General features: G+C 34.2%; 1 protein-coding gene across 1 annotated transcript; it reads right to left on the bottom strand.

The window, feature by feature from the left end:
• On the bottom strand, nucleotides 2,680–3,612 carry LOC110264726. Its single transcript, XM_021106771.1, has 2 exons — nucleotides 2,982–3,612; nucleotides 2,680–2,888 (listed from the first exon to the last, which is right to left on the bottom strand). The coding sequence occupies exons 1-2, from the start codon at nucleotides 3,379–3,381 to the stop codon at nucleotides 2,695–2,697; spliced, it is 594 nt and encodes a 197-aa protein (XP_020962430.1). The 5' UTR covers nucleotides 3,382–3,612; the 3' UTR covers nucleotides 2,680–2,694.

Below are 11,512 nucleotides of genomic sequence, written 5' to 3'. Positions count from 1 at the left end.
GAATTGCAATTCCAACAAGTGTCACATATCTACTTCTTTTATATACATAGTTACAAAATATCAAATTTCATGAGTAGTGTGATCATCCATTATGAGCTCCATTGTTTTTATCACTGCCCTGCAGAATTTTAAATAATCTTGTGTTAGTGCATGTTATAAAGGCGACTTCAATTAAGTCCAACAAATCCAATCCAAATCCAAATTGATTAAACATGAAAATGGCAAGGCAACTTTAATTAGGTCCCGCAATATTGCATATTTAGCTATTAGAACAAAAAACACATATCAAACACAAAAGAAATAGTCCCTATACAAGGTCACAACCATATATGCTCCCTTAGGCACTTTTTTATCTAGCACCATTGATAACATACCTATATCCTAATTCAACAGATACTTTATTTGAATAGAAACCAAGAAAAATAGAAGGTCGGCTCCTGCAATAAATTGAATTGAACACATATACTTATTTTATTCTATTTATCTACGAAAATTGAAAGAAACTCATGTGAAGCAGCAAATTAAGCAATCAACAGTACATATTCAGCTTAAAAGTAGAAATAAGGCAGGAAACTTGCCAAGGCCAACAAAAAGATGAGAAGATAAAGTATAGAAAATCACATCAACAAATAGATGAGAAGATAAAGTATAAAAACTTGCCAAGGCCATCAATGAGTAACATCCATATTAGCATATTGTTAGCCATGCATGTCATCCTCTTAAAAAAATGAAGACTGTAGAACTAGAGCATATGTCGCTCTAAAGATCAGGCTGAAGCTCGAGTAAATATTGGTGTTAGTTTCTTAAGTCCAGGAAAGTGAAATTGTAATATATAGTAATTGCCCAGCCACAAGACAATATATGAAGAATCTTCAAAATCAAAGTTGGTGGCTTCAACATCACTTTTTTCTATTTCCAATTTCTAATGATCAGATCAAACAATTAACACAAGCTTCAACTAGACAAAAAGCGGTGATCTTCCTTCAATATACATACATTATCACATGATCAAGTGTTGTTGTAGCTATTCAAATCAGCTACCTTTAACAGCCTGGTGCAGGACACAACATTTTTGTAATCATCCACTCATAGCTAAACATAAAATATAGTAACTAGGGAGTAATTAGCTATTTGGTAAACCTCCCTTAGTTACTTTTGGCCATGTCAATGATAACGATTGGGTAGTTTTACTTTTAGTAATGGTGGTTTAAGGGTCAGTGAAGTGCATAAAAAATTATAGTTAAGCAATCAACAGTACATATTCAGCCAACAGTACACTACAAGAAAATTCAATAACCAATAATACGAGGTTAGACATAAATCAACAGTACATTTCAGCCAGCAATATAAATTCAACATGAAAAACAAAATTCTATAATCTAAATCATGGGAATGACAATAATACGAGGTTAGGACATTTACTTACATCATTGGTTGGTGGAATGTGAGTTGCTTCGGAGGAGTGGGGAGTATTTCTTGATCTGCTACTTGAGGCATCCAAAGGAGAATTTTGGGCTGCTTGCACTAAGGCTGCTACCTCTTCATCACTCATTCCAGAATTGAGTTGGTGCAACATCACCTTTAATAGACCACAAACACCATCCATCTTCTTTTCTAACGATAAGACCTTATCATTGTATTCAACCTTCACTTGGCGAATCTCCTCATCTTTTCTAAGAGAGCTTCTTGTAACTGAACTCCCATAACAACGAACTTGACCTGGTTGGTCCTTTCCTAGCACTGCTACAAATGCATCCTCATGATTTTCCCCTGCTTCTATGCGGCTTTGAAGTTCATTCTACTAAAAGTAACAAAAAAAAAATACGAAGTCACATTAACTTAATATAAATACAAATCTATCTAGCATTTATATTGTAGAAATCCAAATACAAATACAAAACAAACTCACAATTGTTGTTTGTGTTTTAGCATCAATTTCTTTTCCATTTTTACTTTTGCGAGTTGCTGTGAAAACTTCAGCCCTTGATGGCTCTTCATTGTTCTCTTTAGAGTCACGCTAGAGTATGAAGAGAAAAATTTACATGAAGCATACTAACTAGACAATATAACATGGATATAAAGGAGAAATCACAAAAAAATAAGTTATGTTACTAGCTGCTTGCGCACTATTGCAAAATTTGTGGATTCCATTCGGTGAGGACATATTTGCTTTGACCTATTTTCAGTATTCTTAACAGACATAGCCTAAATATAAACATGAAAAAGAGATATTATTCTTAACGGACACATTTTCTTTCTCTTTGAAAATCACATCACCTTTTTTGAAATACCAAGTTTAATCACAAAAAAATCAAGGATAGCTAGAAGAAATAGAAGACATAACATTACCTTGATAGCGGGAAGACTCCAATACCGAATTAGCTTGCAAAATTGAAATTCAGGAATCTCTAATGGTCGGTTCTTTATCATTTCTTTCTTTGTGTTGTACTTTAAGAAATGTTCTTTTTTTAATTTCACCCTTGTATTTTTTTCATGCACGACAAAATTTCCGCATGACCCACAGCTTTGAACTTATTGGAAGAATGAACTTTTGCTATGCAACACTATTAGAATGCCAAAGGTTAGCACACACAACATAACAAATAAATAAATAAAAAAACTATCCATAAAGGCATATTTACATACGTTGGCATACTCCCATATGTTCTTCTTGATATTATCAGGCACACCATGTCAACTAATGTATAGCAAAGTCACAAAACAAGGATTTCTAACTGTTGAACCCAAAAATTGGCCTAGGTTAGCTACGACCTCCTTGGTTGGACCAATAGGCTGTCCTTGTAAAAACTCCACCTCCCGTCGATCATTAAAATCAGTGGCATGAAGTTTTTTGCATAAGGTCTTGCCACGAGTTTTCTTTTTAGTGCCTAAGTTCAATTAGAATAACAGAATTTTAACTCTACCTAATTGAAAAGTAATATAAGCTATAATTAGACAATAAGGGAGATAAGAAAAAGTACCTTCATTACTAGCTTGTCCTCCACCATCCTCAATATTTGCAGCATCTTGCTCATCTTCCTCATTTTCCTCATCTTCCTCGTCTTCGAAATTAATCCCATGCACTTTAAAATACATGTCAATACTCATTCCTTTTTTGTTTGATTCTATGCTCAGCTCACTTGTATCTTCTCCCTCCTCATTAGAACTTGCATCATCTTGATCTATTGTATCATCTTCAACAGTTTTTTTTATTCCCAGTTTTTTAGTTCTTTTCAACTTGAAACATTGTCTCATTCCCACTTTGGGAGTTTTTTTTAGCAGCCTTTGAATTATTCCCATTATGCTCACATTCTTGAAAAAGTGAGTTTGGTTGGACCTTCTTTTTCTTCTTCGAAGCCCTAGTTTGCTCTTCAAATGCATCTTCCACTATTGTGAAGGGTTGTTTTCTTGTTGGATCTTTTGGGTCTTGAGCTTGCAACCTAGCTTTCTTATTGTCAGCCATGATCTTCTCTCTCTTAATATTATATTGTTGTAGCAATTCAGCACTTGACTTAACTTGCATAACCTCAAAAGAATTAATTTTTTCATACTTTTCTGTTTCGTGTTCTTTTGACCTAAGGTAATTATTCTTTTTCTTTTAGTGATCTCCCCTTTCTCCATTCTGCATGCATAAGAAATAAGAAGAAAAAATGTAATTCTATTAATTAAATAAACATAATCAGCACAAGCAAGTAACTAAATAAGCAAAATAACCAACAAAAGTAATTCATTTAAAATACTACCAAAAAAATGCAAAGATAAACACATGTCAAGATGAATCGAAATCAACATCTTCCATGTACTCATCATATTCACTTTCCTTGACTTTCTCACAACGTTGCTTAGCAAACATGTTTGGAGCCATATCTATGATAGTAGCTCGTAGATCATTCCTCACTAGATCAAATTCGCCATTATCATTTGGAAGACTTGGAATCATTTCAGGTTCACATGGCTCCCTTGCATATATTGTGGGGGAATCAGACTTAAGTTCGTCACTTATTTTAAATAAATCTCTCGAAATTGTTTTCATAACATAGTGTTTGTCACTCACGTATGGGTCTTGCACATAAAAGCATTGATTTAGTTGAGATGCTAACACAAATGGTTCTTCTTGGTAGCATTTTTTATTGAAATACACATATGAGAGACCAAAGTGGTCTTTTGCAAATGTATAACACTCACACTTAAATAGGACTACTTTAAATTGGCCATAATAATCTAACTCAAATATATCAGCTATTCTACCATAGTAGGTTACTTTTGCTTCAATTGGGTTCTTATCTTTCACACTAGCAAAACTAGGAGTCAATGCTTCTAATATGACACCACTATTTTGGGTTTTACGTCTTGCATCACGGTGCCTTGTATGGAACCTATACCCGTTGATAACAAAACCTACAAATCTTTTTGCAACTCTATTTGGACCTCTAGCCAACCCTTTTGCCCAACCAGGCATATCTTTTTTCATGGCACGAACTTTAAACCATTTTGAGAATTGTTGACTATGGTCTTTGGCTTTCTCCCACTTCGTTCTGCATGGATTGTTATCATTAACTTGACTCTCATGCTCTCTGAAGATATCAAATATTCTTATTTGTTAGTAAGGTACGATGTTGTAATTGCAAACTAACATATGATAATAAAGTAAACAAAATACCTCATGTAGAGTTCGATCTTATCACAGTTGTTCAGGATGTATGCATGCCCTTGTGTTTCTGATTTTTCATCTAAGATGAACACGTTTCCCATTTTTCCACCCAAGGAACATCCTTTGTTTGGAAACAAACTGGGAGTTCGCATCTCATCTTAAACACACTCATCATTGTTTCGAGGGATTCTATTGAATCTTATCTGAACATTCTCATGCAAATATCTTGAGCAAAAGTTATACACTCATTAGCCAAATATCCTTTAGCAATGGACCCCTCTGGACGACTTCTGTTACGAACATACAATTTTAGTGTGCACATATACCGTTCAACAGGGTACATCCAACGATATTGAACTGGACCACCTAACCTCACTTCATTTGCCTCATGAATAGGCAAGTGCACCATTATGTCAAAAAAGCTTGGAGGAAAAATCCTCTCGAGTTGGCATAATGTCTCAGCAATCTCTGCTTCTAAGTTTGCCACCTCAGCTAGGCTAATTACCTTCTGACATATCCGGTGAAAAAATGAGCATAATCGAACTAGAGTGATGGCAACATGGTCAGAAAGTATGATCTTGATTGGTACTTGCAACAAGTAATGTAACATGAAATGAGCATCATAGGTCTTGTAACCGGAAATCTTCTTTTCTGTTTGTTGCACACATCGAGAGATGTTGGAAGCACTTCCGTCTGGTAATTTTTCCCCTTTCATCACACTACAAAAGATTGTTTTCTCTGTTGGAGTCATTGAGAAGCATGCCTTTGCTAACTTAGTTTTTTTTTTCCATCCTTCGTATCTTTCGGCTGAAAGTTTTTTCTGATACCCATGTCTTTAAGGTCAAAACGAGTAGCTGCATGATCTTTTGCTTTCCGGGAATATCCAATAGAGTTCCTATTATGCTATCAACTATGTTCTTCTCTATGTGCATGACATCAAGGTTATGTCTAAACATGTTGTACTTCCAATATGGTAATTCGAAAAATATTGACCGTTTTTTCCAGTTTGATAGCCCATTCTTTGATCTCTTTTGCTTCTTCCCGAAAGAGTTATCTATCTCTTGCAATATGTCAAATACAACTATTCCCTCTAACAACTGGGGTGGAGACCTAAGTTCAATTTTTCCATTGAAAGATCTTTTGTTATTCCTCCACGGGTGATTCATGGGTAAAAATCTTCGATGATCCATATAAAAAATCTTGTGACTATATTTCAAATAGATAGAAGAAGTCTCATCATTACAACATGGACAAGCCAATTTTCCCTTTGTACTCCAGCCAGATAACATAGCATATGCAGGAAAGTCATTAATTGTCCATAAAAGACATGCTCTCATGTTGAATGTTTTGTTTTTTGAAGAGTCATATGTTCCTACACCTGACTCCCACAATTCTTTTAATTCTTTAATAACCGGTTGAAGAAAGAGATCAATGTCATTTCCTGGTGATTGTAGTCCAGGAATGAGTAAAGAGAGCATAAAATAATCAGGCTTCATGCTCATCCAAGGGGGTAGATTGTACACCATCAGAACAACAGGCTATATACTATGTGTACTGCTCAAAGTTCGAAATGGATTGAACACGTCGCTTGCTAAGCCTAGTCTCACATTATGAGGCTCCTTCGCAAAATCTTCATGTTGACTGTCAAATGCTTTCTATGATTCACCATCAGCAGGATGCCTTAATGAGCCATCTTTAACACGCTCATTATGATGCCAAGACATAGCTTTAACCGTCCTTGTGCACATGAAAAGTATTTGAAGCTAGGAATCAAAGGGAAATGCCTTAGAGTTTTCACAGTAACTTTACGAGACTTTCTTGATGAGGTTACATCATCCTCTTCCACAACAGGATGCTCAACATAACGGGATGATCCACAGACATGGCACGATACATCATTCTCATGCCCGTTTCGATACAACATGCAGTCATTAGGATATGCATCGATTTTTTGGTAGTCAAGACCCAAATTCTTTATCATATTCTTGGTTTTATCAAAAGAAGTAGGGATATTCAAATATGGCATTCCTTCTTTTAATAATTCCAAAAGAGAAGTGAACGACGCGTTACTCCAACCATGCAAGCATTTTAACAGGTAAAGACGGATAGTAAAAGATAATCTTGTGAATCCTTTACACCTGGGGTATAGTTCTTGGCTTGTCTCGTCCACCAATTTATAAAATTCATTTGCACATTCGTTGGGCCCTGTATTTTGTCTATCAAATTGTGTAGTATCTCTGAATCTATCACGTAACAGCTCATCAATGTTATCATTACAGTTATATTCACCGTCTGTCTTACTGTCAATATCCATAGCAGCAAGTGATTCTCCATGATTAAACCACCGCCTATAACCTTCTACAAATCCGTGGCATATTAAATGGTTATACACGTCATCTCTCTTTAACCAAAGTCTATTACAACACTTTTTACATGGGCATTGAATTTCTTCCCCTTGAGGAATTTCCGCTGATGAAAAAGCAAAATGTAAAAAGCTTTCTACACCAAGTTGATATTCTTTCAAATGGCGGGGCGTATCCATCCAATCCTTGGAGACATCCATCGAAAACCTATGTATTTCAAATAGATAGCTAAGTTCCTATTCTAAAGTCCTTAATTAATGTTAGTCTCACTAACTGCAAATCTAGCTTCCTATGTAACTAATAAGAGACAATATTTTTCCAACCTCCAAAATACTTTGAAGATAACTAACAAAAAATATATAAAAAAATTGAGTTTTAGCAATTCTTAAAGAAAGCCTTGTAGTGATTGCCTCAGAAAAGCACTTAAGTAGTATACATAACATGAATAACAAATTAATGGATGATGTTTTGAAGTTTAGCAAATTGATAACAAAAATTGTTAATGATAAAAGCAATTGAAGGATCCAACCAACAATGAGTTAATGATAACTAAGGAGTGTAGTTTATATGAGGTTAGGACATAGAGAACCACGATCACATGACCTCCAATTATAGAGGTTCTATTACAAAACAAATAAGTTATTATAACTTAACATTCATTAGCGTAGTTGCCTCTACAGATGCTATCGGAATTTTTCAAATTAAACTAAAATAAGGATAGTCAACTAGCACTGCAGAAACTAAATCTGTACCCTAGCAGCAACAGTAGTACCACAGGAGAAGCAAACCAAGATAGGTGGCATCGGCAACAGTAGCAAAAAGACAACTATTAAAAGCCTGTAATAAAAAAAATAGACTTAAACCAATACTAATAAGATTTAGTAGCAACCAAGCAAACACAAGATTCAGTTCAAGCAAACAAATACAGAGTATCTATAATGATTATTTGTAGCGAGACAAGGAGGAATAAAAAAAAGTTATTAAAAATTTTTAAATAATTCAAAATAAACCGCTAAGACGATACATTATTGTTGTTATGCACACATTTAAAATTCAATTAAATTAAACCACAATTTTTCACTGACAAGTGGGGTTGAGTATAGTAGATCTATAATTTAAGTTTAATTCTTGAATTCTCAACTAATTTCAAAACATTGAATAATGACTTAATTACCTTTTTGTGTATAATAAAATAAATTTGTGAAGTCTTGATTATTATTTAATGAGTATGGGTTATTTTTAGAATTTTTTTTATATAAAATGTTAGATGTTTCAGTTTTTATTAGTTTAAATTTCTAGTTAATTTATATGTGTAGTGTGTTTAGTTTTTAATAATAAAACTGAATTATTATTAATTATTAATATATATACCGTTAATTTTTTTTATTTTAATTATTTATTGAAAAACAAAATTATTGTTACCAAATTTTAGCTATGTTTACTAATTTTAGGCTTTTTGGCAATATATATTGGGAAATAATGGAAACAGATTTAGGTCGGATAATTATTAATACTTAGGATATGTGTGTTTAATAAATAGATTAAGAGTTATTAAAATTAATGTTTTCAGTAAAAAATAAAAAAGAAAAATATAAGTAATTGTTCGTATATTTTTTTATTGTAGAGTTAAAAACAAAGATGAAAAAAGCGTGACATCACACGTGATGATGAGTATATATCAGAATATCTTTAACATTCTGTATATGTAAGTAATTTTGTGTTTACTATTGTGCTTAATAATTAATAATTCAATTAGTAATTATAAATTATTTAGATTTTTAGTAATTATTAATTATATTTGTTACTAAACTGAGTATTAATTTAGTAATAGTAATTATTGACTAGTTCTAGTTATTGACCGTTAGTTATTACTTTTGTTTTCAAAGTTCAAGAAATTTACACACGAGACACTTACACCAAATAGACTCATATGATGCTAGAGTGGAAGAACAACTAAGAGAGAGTGGGTTCTATCATATATCTCAGATTGGAAGGATCATCTCTCATGGTCCAACTATAGATGAACTAGTTGAAAGGTGGCGGGCTGAGACGTACACGTTTCATCTTCCACACGGAGAGTGCACGATTATCTTGGAGGACGTCGCCATGATTTTTGGACTCCAAACTCACGGCTTGCCAGTTACTGAAACAACTGACCACAATACAAGTGGATTAGAGAACGAGTGCATGATCTAATTTAGTAGTGCTCTTGGCCCGAACGACCATAGAGGAAGCGGAATCAAGCTAGCATGGTTCCGCACCCTAAAGCGGCGCCAACATTTGACTGACCCAATAAGCAGGAAAATTTATGTAAAATGTCACATAATGTGTCTATTTGGAATGACGTTATTTAGTGACAAGTTTAGAATCACTATGCACTAGAAGTATTTGTTGCAGCTTCTGAATGCTTTAATACAAGGATAGAAAACCCAAAATACTCACATCAAAATCCTTATATCCTCATCCAACTCATCTCCTCGGTAAGCATATGCAGTTTCGTACTCAACAATTGCTGATGGTTCTTTTGCAACCATTGCTTTAAACAATGTCGGCAAAGCTTCATAAGAAGCTTCCCACCCATCAAATATTTTCTCAATTGCTTTTTGCTTGGTCAACCATGCTTTACGATAACTTATCGTATAGTTGAACTTCAACTGCATTTCAGCAATTACAGACTTCACCTTTAGGGATGGGTCGGCTTCAACTAATGGTTTTATCGCTTCTGCAATTGTACCAGAGTCCAGTTTGGCATGATTGATGAAAAGAAAAGTTGTGTTGGTGTAGAATTTTTCAATGAAAATCTTGTTGCAAGTATAGTTTCTAAACCAACAAACAATCATCAATCAAAATTTAGTTTGTCACAAGTACAAACCCCAATAAAAATAACCGAAGTATTTAAACCTCGAGTCGTCTCTCAAAGAATTGCAAGGAAGTGTTCTTATTATTGGTTATGGATTGTATATTTTTGGGGTTTTGAATAAAGGACAAGAAACATAAATGACAAGAAAGTAAATGAAACTCAAATGATAAAAAGGTCTTGGCAAGGGTTGATGGTTAAGGATCTTTATCCTTGTTACTAACCACAACATGATAATTGCAAGGATCAATCCCATTAAGTCATCCTCTAACAAGTAAAGGAAGGTCAAATGAGCTACATTAATCCTAATCCATAAGTTCTAGCCACCTCACTAATTAACTTAGTTGAAGCTAGAGTCAATGGACACCAATCATCAATCACTTGGACATTAGCAACTCAAGTTCACATAAGTTACCATCCCAAGCCAAGAATAGAAAATCTACTCTAACATCCTTCCAAATATTTTGTCAAACACTTGGAAGACGCAAAAGGAAAGCAAGATAAAATGACAAGAAATGTAAATCTATAACTACCAATTGCAAGAAAATTAACAACAATAATTGAAATCAATAATAAAAGAAATCAAACATAAATTGCATTAAAGGAAAAAAATAGAAGAAACAAGAGTGCATCAACAACAAAGTAAACAAATACAAATAGTAAAATACTAAACTAGGAAAGCAAAGGTAAAGGAACAAGAAATTAGAAAGGAAAAGTAAATCAAAGCATGAATTAAACCTAGATCTAAAGAAATCCTAAACTATATCTAACCTAATTCTAGAGAGAAGAGAGAGCTTCTCTCTCTAGAAACTAACTAAAGCATGATGAAAACTCCAATCATTGCTCCCCCCTTGACCCATCTTGAATTTTGCATGAAATAGTCTCTGGAATCAGTTAGATTTGGGTCTAGAAAGCTCAGAAATCGCCCCTAGCATTTTCACTTTAATGAGGTCACGTGCGAGCTGCGACGCGTACACATGGGTCACGCATATGCGTCGTCTGGCATTTTTCTTCTCACGCATACGCGTCATGTCACGCGTACGCATCGCCATGCGACTTCATATTCACGCATGCGCGTCTGTCACGCGTGCGCGTCGATGTATGCACTCCAAATCCTTAATTTTTCATGAATTCTCCACTTTGCATGCTTTTCTCTTCACTCATTTGATCCATTCCTAGCCTTTTCAACCTGAATTCACTAACAAATATATCAAGGCATCTAGTGGAATCAAAGGTGAATTAAAATTAGCAAATTAAAAGCCTAAAAAGCATGTTTTTACTCTTAAACACAAATTAGGAGAAAGTCATGAAACCATGCCATTTCATTGAATAAATGTGAGAAAAGTTGATAAAATCTCCTAAATTAAGCACAAGATAAACCACAAAATTGGGGTTTATCAATGATCTTGAGAGATGGTAGATCTGATGCATGTGTGACTACCGTTATACCTCCTTATCACCTAACAATACTATCTTTTTGAAACTAACTTTGATAATTTAATCATAACTTGTTCCCTATAATCGATGCTCCTCTGAATGGTATACTCTTTAACTGCTGCAATCATAGCCTCTTTAGAGTTAAATTCCAATCCGACAACGAATTTACCGTCTGCGACAACAGCAGAAACTGCACGAATAATA

The sequence above is a fragment of the Arachis ipaensis genome, chromosome B07, assembly GCF_000816755.2.
Source record: "Arachis ipaensis cultivar K30076 chromosome B07, Araip1.1, whole genome shotgun sequence".
Lineage (NCBI taxonomy): Eukaryota > Viridiplantae > Streptophyta > Magnoliopsida > Fabales > Fabaceae > Arachis > Arachis ipaensis.
Note: the sequence above shows the minus strand (reverse complement) of the source record. Positions and strands in the feature narration are given on the sequence as shown.

Excerpts from the sequence above, each read along its gene's own strand:
- LOC110264726 (XM_021106771.1), bottom strand. The coding sequence starts at position 3,381 with ATGCATTTGAAGAGCAAACTAGGGCTTCGAAGAAGAAAAAGAAGGTCC. Across the intron at positions 2,889-2,981 it reads AGGACAAGCTAGTAATGAAG|GCACTAAAAAGAAAACTCGT; the intron begins GTACTTTTTCTT and ends AATTGAACTTAG.